This window comes from Acomys minous, assembly GCF_964271855.1.
Source record: "Acomys minous genome assembly, chromosome: 3".
Taxonomy (NCBI): domain Eukaryota; kingdom Metazoa; phylum Chordata; class Mammalia; order Rodentia; family Muridae; genus Acomys; species Acomys minous.
The window spans coordinates 28,911,673-28,927,472 of NC_140485.1; the positions used below are offsets into that span (position 1 = coordinate 28,911,673).

At 38.9% G+C, this 15,800-nt stretch overlaps 1 protein-coding gene across 17 annotated transcripts in view; it reads right to left on the minus strand.

Annotated features, from left to right (window-relative positions):
* MGA (MAX dimerization protein MGA) overlaps positions 1-15,800 on the minus strand; it is an 86,376-nt gene that overhangs the window by 20,915 nt on the left and 49,661 nt on the right. For 10 of the 17 annotated variants that reach the window (XM_084775548.1, XM_084775547.1, XM_084775551.1 and 7 more), the window contains exons 10-15: positions 14,417-14,643; positions 13,613-13,795; positions 13,019-13,088; positions 10,677-11,191; positions 7,545-7,839; positions 5,415-6,038 (exon numbers count right to left, since the gene is read on the minus strand). In XM_084775548.1, the coding sequence (XP_084631674.1) occupies positions 5,415-6,038; positions 7,545-7,839; positions 10,677-11,191; positions 13,019-13,088; positions 13,613-13,795; positions 14,417-14,643 (1,914 nt within the window). Of the gene's footprint in view, positions 1-5,414; positions 6,039-7,544; positions 7,840-10,676; positions 11,192-13,018; positions 13,089-13,612; positions 13,796-14,416; positions 14,644-15,800 lie in introns of those variants that run through there. The other 7 variants (XM_084775539.1, XM_084775538.1, XM_084775541.1 and 4 more) reach the window with 6 other exon arrangements.

The window sequence follows — 15,800 nt, forward strand, 5'->3', positions numbered from 1 at the left end:
AATTTCATTTGTCAGTGGTGATACACACTTTTACTGCCAGAACATGGGAGGGGGATCCTGAGCTTAGAGGCCAGCCTGGTCTAAATAGTGGGTTCTTGGACAGTCAGGGCTATATAGACTGTCTCAACAAACAAACCAACCACTTTAGTGTTTATAGATCAGGAGACAATTCTCTCCTTCTGTCATGTGATTCCAGGGAATAATTCTCAGGTCCTCAGGCTTGGAGGCAAGTACTGTTACATGTACTACCTGCCAAAGAAGAATTGATTTTAAACCTGACTGACTGTCCAAATTGTAGAGCTTTACATTCAAAATGACTTAAAAGGAAAAGCATCAATTCTCAATAAGTACATGTTTCTATCTAGTGAAAAGCAAGAGGTAGACCTCAAAAGCTGGGATCACACTGAAGTTCAAGAAATTACGATTTAGTCAGGCATGGTGGTGCACACCTTTAATCCCAGCACTCAGGAGGCAGAGGCAGGCAGATCACTGTGAGTTCCAGGCCAGCCTGGTCTACAAAGAGAGTCTAGGACAGCCACGGCTACACAGAGAAACCCTGTCTCAAAACAAAACAACACAACAACAAAAAGAAAAACCAACCGAAGAAAAATCATGACTTAATTCTCTTCTTTACAATTAGTCTTATGATTTTGTTTCACAGTTTATACATCAGAAAGATAGTGCTAAGTAGTAAATGTCACCAAATATATGCTAGGTTCTTGGTTTTTAAACTTATATAATAAATAGGAGAAGCTTAACTTGAGGCTAGAAAGTAGTTAAGAAGACTGGCTATTCTTCCAGAGGACCCAGGTTCACTTTTTAGCACCTGTAAATCTAGGGAAACTGATGCCCTCTTCTGGCTTCTGCAGGCACTGCATACATATGGTACACAGTCATACATGCAAACAAAACACCATACACATAAAACTGGAAAAAAATTTTTTAAATGGGGACTGGAGAGATGGCTCGGTGGTTAAGAAAAACAGCTGCTCTTTCTTCCGAAGGACCTGGGTTTGCTGGGCATGGCGCACGCCTTTAATCCCAGCACTGGGGAGGCAGAGGCAGGAGGATCAATGTCAATTTAAGGCCAGCTTGGTCTACAGATTCCAGGACAGGCAAGGTGAACACAGAGAAACCTTGGAGAGAGACAGAGAGACAGAGAGATGAGAGAGAGGAGGGAGAGAGGGGGGGGGGGCGGTGTGAGGGGAGAGGGGAGGGGGAGGGAGGGAAGGAGAAGGGAGGGGGAGAGAGAGAGAGAGAGAGAGAAGGACCTGGGTTGAATCTACATGGCAGCTTACAACTGTCTGTAATTCCAGTTCCAGATCTGATACCCTCACACAGACATACATGTAGGCGTAACACCAAGGTACATAAAAAATTAAACTATTAAAAAATAAAAATAAGCATTACAAAAAGAGGTTTAATAGTTTGTGGAAATAATCTCAAAACAAAAAACTATTCCTGGTTCAATGATATGGAAATAAAGCATGGTTAGAAAGAAGGGGGGAAAGCAGGGCATGGTGGCACATGCCTTTAATCCCAGCACTCAGGAGGCAGAGGCAGGTGGATCACTGTGAGTTCAAGGCCAGCCTGGTCTACAAAGTGAGTCCAGGACAGCCAAGGATACACAGAGAAACCCTGTCTCAAAAACCAAAAAAAAAAAAAAAAAAAAGGGGGGGGGAGGGAGTTTTAGGATAAAGAAGGAAAAAAAAGGTAGAAACTTAAAATACAGAAAATGTGAATTAAAAGCCATTGGGGAGGGGCGGATGGGAGGCCAAGGAAGGAAGATGTCTGGGAGTTTGAGGCTAACTTGGCTGCAAAATTGGCTCAGCAGTTAAGACCACTTACTGCTCTTGCAAAGGGCCTGAGTTCAATTCCCAGCACTCACATGACAACTTACAATCATCTGTTACTCCAGTCCCAGGGGATCTGAAGCCCCTTCTGAACTTCTCCAGGGCTAGGCACATATGTGGTACACATACATACATACATACATACATATGTTCAGGCAAAACACTAACACATATAATAAAGAATTTAAGTAGATATAAGTAAATGACAGTATAGATGACATTGAGAGCAATATGTATACTTTGAATAACTGAAATCTATAAAGCAATGTAACTAAAACAAACTAGAGTTCAGAGGGCATAGTTTGCGATAGAATGTTTGCTTCTTCATGAAGCTATACTCCCCAAGCACTACAAAACAAAGTGTGCAGAGAGGCTGGAATCGACAGCCTGGAAAGATGGACCAGCAGTTAAAGTTCATCCTAAACAAGCAAGAGGAATGGAGTGTGCATCCCCAGGACACGTATAAATGCTGGATATGAGAGCAGCCTACCTGTAATTTCAGGTTGAAAAGGCAGAGACAGGATCCCCTGGGCAAACTGGTTAGTAATACTAGCTATACCAGTGAGCTCTGGGTTTCACTGAGACCTGTCTCATTGATTAAAGTGGAAAAGAGATATATACACACATCCATAAATGTGCATAAAAATTAGAAAATAGAGCAGAAGAGCTGAGTCATCAGTTAAGAGCATTGGTTGCTCTTCTAGATGACCCAGGCTAAATTCCCAGCACTCCCATGGTGGTCTTCAACCATTTATAACTCCAGTCCCGGGGATCTGATGCTCTTTTCTGACATGCAGGCAAAACACTCACAAAATAATAAAACACATTAAATAAACACATAAAATAATAAAATAAATAAACATAATAACGATAGAAATGAACCCTGAGATCCAAGAGGAAATCAAAATAGCTTTACCTACAATGATCTCACCTCCAAAATTATAAAGTATGTTAAACTAAATGTGTTTTACATATATTCAGAAACAGAAAAAAAAATTAATACTACAGTTCATTTTCCTTTCAATAAACCTTACACTTAATTCCCATAACTTAAAAGTCTGAGACAAACTTGGATCATGTTTTCAAATTCAAACATATTTAATAGGAAATATATCAGTAACTAAAATAGAACTGAGCTATTATTTGTTTCCCCTTTAATCTTTTCCCCCACATTAGTTCTATTATAACTTATATGGGCATGTATATGCAGACTTTCTACTGCCACCTTTTTATGAGGTTCCAGCAAATGAACTCAGGCTGCCAGGCTTGGACAGCAAGTGCTTTACCTACTGAGCCATTTCCCTAGTCTCCCCACATTAACTCTTTGAGAGAACTAGAAGAATCATTTACTTGTTTGTTTTAGAATCACATTTTTAGCTAGTTGTATTTAAATATAAAAATAGGTGCTGTAGACAGCTCAGCACTTGTTGCTCTTGCAGAAGACCTAGAAGACCTAGATTTAGAGGATTTCATGTCCTTTTTTGGCGTCTGTGGGCACTGCATGTATGTGGTCCACAGGCATACATAGATAAATAAGATAAAATATACACATAAAATAAAAATTTATTTAAAAATTATCAAAGCAGTGGGCTGAAGAGATGGCTCAGAGGTTAAGAGCACTGGCTGTTCTTCCAAAGGTCCTGAGTTCAATTCCCAGCAACCACATGGTGGCTCACAACCATCTGTAATGAGATCTAGTGACCTCTTCTGGCTTGCAGACACACATGCAGGTAAAGTATAAATAATAAATAAAAATTATCAAAATAAATAAGTATATTATCTTAAATTCATTTAACCTAATTCAACTTAAGTTTGGGGCTGGTGAGATGGCTCAGTGGTCAAAGGAACTGGTTTCTCTCTCTGAGAACCTAGGTTCAGTTCTCAGCACCTGCAAGGTTAACCAGTTGTCTATAACTACAATTCTCAGAGATCTGATATCTTCTTCTGGCCAATGTGGGTACTGCAAGCACATGGTGTACTTGCATACGTGAAGGCACACACTCATATAAAATTAAATTTTGGTTTCTCTGTATAGCCTGGCTGCCCTGGAAATCATTCTATAGACCAGGCTGGCCTCAAACTCAGAGATCTACCACCAGCCCCTGCCTTTTGTCTGCCTTCTCCCCCCCAGGGGTGGGGTAGGGTAGGTTAAAGGTGTACATTACCACAGCCAGACTAAAATAAATTTTTAAGAAAGAGAAAATAAACTTAACTAAAAAGACTATAAATACAAAATGTAAGTACAAAACATGGAAATGTTGTCTCTTATTAGTTACATCCGTGTCAGTTCATCTGGACTGTCAACTTAATGGGATTTGGAAACAGCTGGGATAACAACCTCTGGGCATGTCTGTGAAGTTGTTCCTAGCGAGGTTTAACCAAGGAGGGAAAGCCATCATGAATGTGGACAACAACCACTCCATGGACTCAGGGCCTGGATAGATGAAAAGCAGAAGTCTCAGACACACAGTGACACAGTGACTCACACTCCTGCTGCCATGGCCTTCCTGACCGTAATGGACTGGACCTTAAAACCATAAGCCCAAATAAACTCTTCTTCTATTACTTAATTTTTTGATCAGGTTGTTTGTCAACTGAGTATAATAATGAGAGCTGGGAATGAAGATGAGGCTTTGTTTTAAGAAAACAAAACAGGCAGGCTGGCCTACCTCTGAATAATGCATATATGTGGTACACAGATATACAAGCAGGTAAAACACTATTAAAATTTACAAAAAATTATCAAAATAAGTAAGCATACTATTTTTAAAAGTGTTACTGCTCTGTGTGTGTGTGTGTGTGTGTGTGTGTGTGTGTGTGTGTGTGTGTATATATGTGTGTATGTATGTATGTATGTATGTATGTATGTATATACACATACACACACACACACACACACACACACATATATATACACACATTTTTTTAAAAAATATAAATGTAGTAACATTTTTTCAGAAAGGGAGGGAGGGTGAAAAAGTAATGCTTACCTCAGCAGCTATCATGAAATCCCCTTAGAGATGTGCAACCCTAGCTCTCATCATATCCCATTTTGCCCTTGGCTCCCATGTCACTTTAATGGCTGTTCTAATGGCTCAGAGCTCTGGTCCTATGTACTAAAGGTCCTATCATTTCATGTTCTTCAGCCATCATTTCCACTCTGATTTTTGTGTTTTTAGTACTTCCTGGGGTAAACGCTAGTCCTATTAAACTATCAATCAGATAATCTCTTCATGGCAGCTGATTCCTGTAATCAAGAATCTGGCTAGACAACTGCACAGATACGCAGCAGTCATTCCTAATCCTACAACCAGCCATAAGCTCTGTTATTTTTAGGGTTCAGTTTTGCAGAACTTTAAGGTTTTAAGGAATATTAACATGTCATACTACAGCTAAAAAGCCAAAATGTATTCAGACATGAAAGCATCTCAAGATAGTTATGAATGCAACCTAACAGATTTGTAGACGACAATGTAAAAACTGGAAACTCCTAATTTTATTAACTGGAAAATTCAATTAAACAGGTTTACAATAAAGCAGCTGAATAGAACTAGTCCTTACCTGGTTTCTGGCTCACTGGTGGACTTCCATTAATTCCTGAGAGTATAATAGGTACAGAACTCAGCGATGACGTTGATGTGGTCACCACAGAGGAAGATGCAGCTGTGGTCACCATGACTATGGAGGTGGAGGCAGTGGAAGCAACAGGAAGAGTTATAGTTGGGGATGCTATCAATGATTTAGGAAATGAAACTGAAGCCACAGGGCTAGTAGTTATCCCAGTAGTTTTGATAAGGTTCACAGTGGCTGTAGACTGGGTAGATGTTACAGGGGTAGTGTTATTAGTTTCAGAGATCTCAACAACCCCAGTAGCAGAGGCACCAGAAGAAAAAGTAGCTTCTTTAGCTCCCGTATCAGAAATAGCAGTCATAGATGTCACAGCAGTAATATTTTCTAAAAACACTTGAGAAGAAGTAGTAATAGCAGCAGGCACACTGCTGCACACCTGAACTGGCTCAGAAGAGACCACAGGTGTGACGACCATTACTGGAGAAGGCCTGATACTGAACTTCTGTGGCCCTGTCAGGGGTTGGGGTGTGCGAACTCCAGGTATCTTCTGCTGTAAGGCGCCAACTTTGCTCATCACGAATTGTGTGAACACACCACCAGGAGATGGCCGAGCTGCTGCAAATAAAAATTTGTGTGTCAAAATCTTTACTTCTCTTATTGTGCCCTCCTACTAAGTACTGTACCAATTTCTACCCATTTAAAAAAAAATCACTTTTCTCAACCCAAAACAAAGCTTTATTAAAGCTCTAATTTAAAAAACATGAAAATTAAGTGTTCTGACTAAACTTCTTTAGGCTACACAATATATCTAAGTTCTTAAGACACTAACAAGAAAAAAGTAAGTGTGAGCTTGGCATAATGGAACATGCATTTAATCCCAGCATTCAGAAGGCAGGGGCAGGCAGATCTCTATGAGTTTGAGGTCTAAAAAAGTGAGTTCCAGGACAGTCAGGGTGACAAAAGAGACTGTCTCAAAACAAAAACAAACAAACAAAAACCCAAACAAACAAAAAGAGTAGTCACTAACCTTATCATCTAAAACAAATAAAAAAGAGAAGGACAAGAATCCCCCAAACACAGTTTCCTACTTTCCCCATCCAAAATTTAAAGTGTGTTTCTGCCACTTCTTCCTGCCTCAGCAGCTCCACCTCAATGGTGGTCCTTTTACAAGATAGTTAAGTACTACATATTTTAAAAATATAAACACATTTTTTATTTTTTATTTATTTATTTTTTCAAGACAGAGTCTCTCTGTGTTAGCCTTGGCTGTCCTGGACTCACTTTGTAGACCAGGCTGGCCTCAAAGTCACAGCAATCTGCCTGCCTCTGCCTCCTGAGTGCTGGGATTAAAGACATGTGCCACCATGCCCGGCTTTAAACACACTTTTTAAAGAGGAGACTAGGACTGTCTTTTATTGTTTAAAGCTGCAGTCTAAAGAGGCAAAAACAGGTTCTCTTTAAAGCATTAACTGCCCATCCTCTATCTTCACTCCAGCTTTCAGCCAGCTATTTCAATTTCCTGTTAGAGGAATAAAAATGAAGACAAATTGACACCTTTCCTTAACATTACTAAAGGTATCTGAAACAAAAAGGAGGAGTTCCATAAACCAACTGTAGAATGTTCAACTAAAACAATGTTTCAAGAAAGCAATTTCTAGTACAGACTGCAATGCTAAAACGTTAAGCAAAAAAGTTTTCATACACAGAAAGAAATACATACAATACTGTATTATTTTGAAATTTATGTTTTGTAAAAGCTTTCTATTTTTAGCCTATACTAATCCATCCCACTAGCTCTTGCTAGTTTCTTAGATTGTAAGTACATGGAATATGCATATGATTGTATTAAAAAACCTCAATCCTCACAGGAAAAATAAAGAAAATATTTTAAGGCAAAACCTTAAGGTTTTTTCCCTACATTAGTATACAGTCTCAAAGTCTTTAACTGTAAAACTAGAGTTCAACCTGTCAAATACCATAGGTCACCAGAAGAACTACTTTACAATATTTAAGGGAATTAATAAAGCCAAATTCTTTACTTTTCAACTTTTATAACCTTCATATTCATTAGCCAACACGAAATTGCAGACTTTTTGAAACCATATGCACTCTCTAACTTACCAATTGGCCTTTTTGCTGGAACAAATGCCTTCGGATTCTTCCCAGAGCGATTTGTTGTTGGGCCAGAGGATGCCATTTTGGAGTTAGATGTTGAAGGCAACAGGGTGCGTGGTTTCCTGGATGCAGCCACCTTGGCATTGGATGCTACCTTGGAGATGACAGTACTGAGGGTTGAGAGGTCCAGGACTGAGGGTCGCAACCTGCCTGTGATATAAGCAGCTAGCCTATTGGCTGGATGCAATGCCCCCATCTGTCCCAATAGCAACTTAGCCTGCGGGTAACTCTTACCATTAACCTGAAACAAGTGGCAAAGAGAAATTCTGTAAAGATAAAATTCTCTGGCTAACTCCTCTCCCTTGACAGGGGTTCCATTTTTATAAGGTGTTTTAAAATCTATGCTTCAGATGTGAAAGGGAAAAAGGAGTGAAGCTTCCAATCAGGATAATCTGAGTAACTGGATGGTATGATCTGATATCTGAACTAACCTCATCTCCATTTATGGTTTGGAAGCAGAATTTTAGAAACTAAACTAATTTCTGCATTATAGATATGTAAAAGACATAACTGTGTCCAACAATTCATCTAATTATTTTATTAATGAATCATCAGCAAAAACAGTAACTGTGACCCACAGAATCTCTGAGACCAGAGAGGCATAAAGGCCCTCACACAGGGTCTTTTCAAATATCCTTCATATCTTAAAATACATACAATCTACTTTTGAAGTTAAAGGTCACTCACTACTACAATAACCCAAGCTATTAACTCACCCCAGTTTTTTTTTCTTTTTCTAAGATGTTCAGGTTTTATTTATTTTCACTTTATGTGTATGAGTGTTTGCCTGTATACCATGTACATGGCTGGTGCCCCCAGAGGACAGAAGAGGATATCAGATCCCCTGGAAATGGAATTCAGACCATTGTGAACCACCATCTAGGTGCTGAGGTCCTCTGGAAAAGCAGCCAGTGCTTATGACTGCAAAGCTCTATCTCTAGCCCCAGTTTTTGGTTTTCAAAAGGAGCAACTCTAAAGATACTATCTTAATATTGTAAACAGAACATGCTCGAAATAAAATGTTGGCATGAACTCAGTATAACTGTAGATGTAGTCACTAAATGGTCAGAATAAAGTGCTGCCTGAGTTGATGACTGTCCACTTTAGGCAGCAATTTAGGTGTGGTGTGTGCTTCAAGAGAGTACTAAAGCCTTCCAAGTTTCTTACTCATGATTTTTAGGTCATACTACTGAGTGACAGCTAGAGAACATAACTTTTTCTATCTCATCATTTACAAGTAGTAGATTAAAAACGAGCCATCTACTCTTCAAATTAACAGAGAAACAGTAAAGAAACTATAGCAACCCACTCCATAAAACAAAATTACTCTTTGCTACTTAATTTTGATTATTCTCAGCAAGATCAAAATCAGCAACCTCAATCCCTCAAATCTGATATTAAAAATAAATTAAGATTTTTTTCCATCCAAAAGTAAACCATACCAGTTTTTTAGCTATAAAGAATATAGATCACTACTACTTGTTACTGAGATTATCTTCCCTAAAGTCTATACAGGTCGAGCATTCCTTATACCCCAGATTCCTGGGATAAGAAAGCGCATTTCAGATTCTCAGATCTATGTAATAACTTATTTGGAGAGAAGGTCTAAATCAAAGCACAAATTTTATTGGCCACAAATACCTTACATATACATAAGGACCATAGATAATTTTACATAATAGTATTTAGTGTGCTAGCATTCGACCTAAAAACCATCAGTTGTGAAAATTTCTATTTGCTGATGATCATAATTTCAAATTGTAGATATGGGTATCAAGAATGCTCAACTTGTATTACAAACTGACTGACCATACAGTGACAGCTTAGTCTGGTGGCGCAGTGTCAGAAGGTGGAGGCAGAATAATCTGTGAGATCAAGGCCAGCCTGATCAACAAAGCAAGCCCAGGAAAGCCAGGGCTACAGAGAGAAACCCTGTCTCAAAACAAAACAAAGTTATGCAGTGACTTTCTTTCCTTTTGCCTTCCAAGAAAGGAACTCTGTGTAGCTGCAACTGTCCTGGAACTTGCTCTGCAGACCAGGCTGGCCTTGACCTTAGAAATCTGCCTGTCTCTGCCTCCTGAGTGCTGAGATTAAAGGTGTGTGCCACCATGCCTTCATTAGATCACATTGAATTCAAAACTTCTCTCTCCAGAGAATAGTCTACAAACCAATTTACTAACAGCAACAAGGTATTTTTATCCTACAATAGTTCTACCCACAAAATTTCAAATAAAAGGTGAAAAGTAACTACAGTTTACTTAAAAAAAAAAAAACTGTATGTGCTTGAATAACATCTTAGGAAATTAAATTTTTTCCTGAGCTATCAATGTAGGTTAGTTTTACTATTGTAAAACAAGCAAATGAAAACAACTCGTTTCCCTGTTACATATATATATCTATCTTTGTTTGTTTTCTTTTTTTCTTTTTTTTAAATTAATTTATTCTTGTTACATCTCAATGGTTATCCCATCCCTTGTATCCTCCCATTCTTCCCTCTCTCCCATTTTCCCCCTATTGCCCTCCCCTATGACTGTTCCTGAGGGGGATTTTGTTTTGTTTTTTTCAAAACAAGGTTTCACACTGTGGTCCTGGTTGCTCTGACTCAGAGATCCACCTGCCTCTGCCTCCAGAGTGCTAGGATTAAAGGCGTGTGCCAACTCTGCCAGACTTATACTACCTACCTTAAACTCAACTTAACTCTACTATCCCCAATAGTCTATATATTTCTGTTTTGAAATTTTTATGCCATAAGATATTCTAAGAACTAAACTAAATGCCTACTTTTGTTTAGTTATCAAAGAATCACTAGAGCCCAAGCATTAAAGCTTATGAAAAGAAACTTTCTGAAAAGAATAGAAAGAAAATCATAAGCTAATTGAGGCTCCATATTTCTCCTTATGTAACATTAGTTTATCTTATACTTATCACAATAAGGAATAATGATTTTATTACCCAGGTCATAGAAAATTTAAATATGACCTAAGGTCAACAAAGGTCTTTGGGTACTTTAAAAAAAAAATTCAAGATATTAGCTAAATGTAAAAAGGTTATTATACCCAGATTAAAGGTAATTCTCACCTGGATAAGCCCAGATGTAGTTGAACTGGGTTTACGTTTATAGGCCACAAGCTTCCCCGCAGGAGAAAGCCCTGCATAAAAAGGCAAACCTTTGCCTCCATGCAATCTCTCCCTCATTGAATCCAGGGTATCTGTCTGCACAGGAGAGATATCATCCATTTTCCCAGGGGACAATGGACCATCAGGAGTCTCTGATCCAGATTTCTCAGCCATATCATCTTGGTCTTGACTTGATGGCATAGAGATTTTCACACGAGAAGAATAAACAGGAGGATTCTTCTCACCCCGACACTTCCGCTGAGAAGCCAACTCAATGATGAAGCTGCCCACCTTAAGTGACTGTGGCATGTTGCTATTGATGTGCTGAGATAAAATGCTCAAGATCTTGTTTCGATCTTCCTCCCAGTTGCAGTCTGAGATGATCTCTATCAGTTTGGTGGGACCACCGGGTGACTTCTGATGTACATAAGAGGTAGAAGAGGACTCCCCATCATTGCAGGATTTCCAGCTCTTTTCTGTTTAAAAAAATATAAAGATCTCCTACATCACAGCCATTCGGTATTGAATTTTGATTTTGTTTATTTTTCGAAACAGGGTTTCTCTGTGTAGCCCTGGCTGTACCTGGAACTATGTAGACCAGGCTGGCCTCGAACTCACACAGAGCCACCTGCCTCTGTCTTCTGGAGTGCTGGGATTAAAGACATGCTATTGAACTCTGAAGGAAATTCAAGTTTCTCACTGTCTCAATTCCTAATACTTTCAGTGTGTTAAATTAGTGTGTAAACCCCATTCTGGAGTTTTCCAGAAAAGGAAATAAAAAATAAAAAATCTCACAGTACTATACAATTGTCTTTACTTCCCACAGACTAAATTTCCAGCCCAGTGCAGTGGCGCACAGCTGTAATCCGAGGACTGGGGAGGCAGAGGCAGGCGGGTCTATGAGTTCAGGGCCAGACTGGTCTATAAAGTGAGTCCAGGACAGACAAGGATACACAGAGAATCCCTGTTTCAAATTTTAAAAATAGGAAATTTCCTTAGCACTGCTCTAAAAGGTCACAAGCATAGAAGGTGCTATCTTGCAAAGTTTACTTGACAGAAGTTGTTGTTCTAATATCCAAACAGGTCAAACACAGATAATTGGTAAGCCTGTTTTGAGACATGTAAAGGCAAGAATCAACACTAAGTAAAAAAGAGGTATGATTTTGTTTATAAAAAAACAAAGAGGTTAGTGAGATAGAACTTGTGGTTAAGCCTGAGTTCATAAAGCCTGGCGCTTTATGATGGGAGGAGAGAACTCAGTCCTACAAGTTGTCCTCTGATATGTGTACCATGGCAAGCACGTACCTCCCCAACCCCCTCACACTAATTAAATAAAAAAGAAAAGAAACTTTTAAGGCACATTCCACCACTAGTTTCTTCTACAAATTCTGCTATGCCTCTAGATATGGTTGTTCCATGTCTACATTGTATACAGGTGACTCAGAACCCAGTGTATCCCTATCCATGGTGACATGCTGCCAAAGAACGTATTTCATAAGGCACCAGATTTCTACAGTGAAGCTTCTCAACCAATGTGGAGAGAGTTGTGTCAAGGATACAGTTCCCCAGGGTGCACATGGTCTCAAGCAGGTTCCCTCTACCCCAGCAGCCTCCTCCATTTTCTTAAGTGTAGAATGGAAACATTTTATTAATGCATACTGTGTCACTATAAGAAGAGTGCTATTACTTAGGTGTTGCATAGCCAAAACCAAACAGCTAAATTCCTATTTGTTGAAGCAAACAGAAATTCTCTTCATAGAAATTCTGGCAGTAGAGACAGCTAGATCACCAGCTGACAGTTATTCTTCCATTCTCTGTTTACACAAGTCCAGTGGTGGTGGCTATGGAAGACCTCAGGCAAATTTTAATAGCTAATGATACCCATACCTTGAGGCTTACACAGAGAAAAAATTTTTCACTAAGATGATTCTTACATGTCCTCTGAAATAAAATGCCTTATCACCACAGCAGACCTTTTAGTGATATTAAGCCAAAGTCTTCTGCTTGTTTTCTCTATTTTCAGCAGAAGTTATAAAAAGCACAGTGACATACTCTGGAGCATTGGTTTAAGAATTTCTCACGCAGGGGCCTGGAGAGATGGCTCAGAGGTTAAGAGCACTGATTGCTCTTCCAGAGGTCCTGAGTTCAATTCCCAACAACCACATGGTGGCTCACACCCATCTATAGTAAGATCTGGTGCCCTCTTCTGGCCTGAAGGTGTACATGCAGGCAGAGCACTGTATAATTTCTCCCACTAAGTAATTCAGAATTACATAATAACTACTATCTACTGTATTTCTGACCTTGTGATTTATCAGAATCATCCTCCAAGTCACAAATAAGTTGCTTTAAGGTCTGTTCAGAATCAGGTTCCTAAAGAAGGAAGCAATACAGAAATACTTTAATTCAAAACATTATCAAGAGGACATAAATTAGTAAAATAATCTACAACTTCACATCTGCCCAGATACATTACTCGTTATACAATCCAAGGCCAAGAAAATAAAGCAGATAAATAAGATGTAGCCTTTGTTTCTTAATGTTCTAGAAAAATGACTGAATCACTTAAAAAATAATTTACACTATACACTATCATACATTCTAAGGAAGAATATTGGATACTTAACAGAAGGAACTTCACGTCTTTAGAAAATTCATTAATGTGAAAAAAGCAAATCTCACTAATAAGTAAGTATTCGGATTTAAAACCAGAAGTACTTAACTGCTACAGGATTTTAGTAACAAACACTGAGAGGACAGATTAAATAGATATGAGGAAAAATGGGTTTATTTATACATTATAGGAAACAGAAACAAAATTATGATACTAATAAAAATTCTAATACCAACAACAGGGACCTGAAAACTAAAAGGTTATTATGGAACAAGCAGTTTACCTTTGTAGCATGGTTCTCAGGACTAGAGTAACATGAGCTCTGCTGCTGAAATAATGAAGATGGGGACAGGGTTGGAGATAGTCGTCTCTGCTCCTCTTTCTTCCGTTCATATACTCGAACTCGGGCACAAGTCATCATACTTTCAAAGTATAAATAGACTGGATCTTTGTCCTCTTCTCTTATCTATTAAGTTTCAAATACGAGAACAGATCATTATAATGATGAAAAAAAAAACATATCCTAGAATCCATTACAAAACTTGTTTTTGTTTGTTTTTCCATACTAGATCTCTCTCCCTGTGTAGTCAGGCTGGATCTCTTGAACTTAGAAGTTTACTTTCTTCCGTCTCCCCAACTGCATCTAACTCCAACTCCAGGGGATGCTACATCCACCTGTGGGCTCTGAGGGCACCCATACACCTATGGCATACACAACTATAAAAACTAAATTATGAAAAAGTTCATCTTTCTTCTATGAACTTGAAAAAAACTTGGCTACATGTAATTATTTCTACTCACTTTCTCTTTTATTATTTTTTGTTTTGGTTTGGTTTTTTGTTTTTCAAAATATAGGGTTTCTCTTTGTAGCCCTGAATGTCATGGAACTCATTCCAAAGACCAGGCTGGCCTTGAATTTACATAGATTCGCCTGCTTCTGTCTTCCAAATTGAGCCAGAGAGGAAGAGCCTTACAGACACATTACCTTAATTCTTGACAGAATATTAATAAAAACTCTACTTGAAGTCTATTACCTTTTCAAATAACTTACAGAACTTACAATAAAAACAACAAACTCCAGGCTTACCACAGGATTGGGCTTAGGAGTGTACGCTCGGGCTGGTTTAATTCCAGTAGGCGGTTTGCCCTTCATGGCATTGGAAGATACATCTGGCTGAGGCAACACCAATGGCTTCACAGGTTCGATGACAGAAGGTGTTGGGATATAAACCGGCTCTGGATCTACTTCACCTTCCACTTTTACCCACAATGGGTAATGTCGAACAGGCTGCTCAGGTTCTGCTTCACATACGGCTTAACAGAAAAGGAGGATATGATTTTTAAAGTGCTTTTGGCAATATATAAGTTCAGCACCGAAGCAACGCCAAAACAAGATACGCTCCTTCACAGAAAGATAATAACTTGTAACAATCAAACAGATCCTCCCTGGAAGTCCTCTAGTTGTCTTCTTATTCACTGATTTATTCATCTATTAATCAAATACTTATTGAGCACCCACAGTCCAACCAAGAGAATAGCTAAGAATAAAACAGAGTATGTGTATGTATACATAAACAAACAAGCATACATACACACATACACACACACACACACACACACACACACACTTTAGATCCTTTTGTTAAACTTATTGTGTCTCATGTCTTTTGCTGTCATTTTAAAACTGAAAACCGAAACAGAGCATGTGTAGAAATCAGAGGACAACTTTTGAGCATAGGTTCTCTCTACAATGTGAGTTCCAGGGACCACACACAGATCATAAGGCTTGGCAACAAGCACCTTTACTGCTAAGCCATCCCACCAACCCATAGATGTTATTCTTTTAGATGTTATTTTAAATGGTAATTTTTATATCAACTTTCAACTGTCTGTTGTGCTGGGCGCAGAGGCGCATGCCTGTAATCACAGTACATGGAAGGCAGAGGCAGGCAGATCACTGTGAGTTCGAAGCCAGCCTGGTCTACAAAGCACAAGGACAGCAAAGGTTACACAGAGAAACACTGCCTCAAAAAACCAAGGGGGGTACCAGGCGTGGTGGCACACGCCTTTAATCCCAGCACTCGGGAGCCAGAGGCAGGTCACTGCGAGTTCGAGGCCAGGCTGGTCTACAAAATGACTCCAGGTCAGCCAAGGCTACACAGAGAAACCCTGTCTCAAAAAACTAAAAAAACAAACAAACAAAACCTTAAAACAACAACAACAGCGAAAACCAAGGGGGGCAAAAATCAACTACCTGTTGCTTATACATTACATGCTAATGATATACACTTTTATCTCACTAAATTAATTCATACTTCTAACAGGTTGATGTAGATGACTTATGATTTTTCTCTCTACAGAAAAAGTAAATTTTACTTCTTCTTTTCCAACATGTATACCTTAATACACTAGTTTTTCTAGAATAGGTTTGCTTTTGAGATACAGTCTGGCTGTTACCCAGGTTAGTCTAA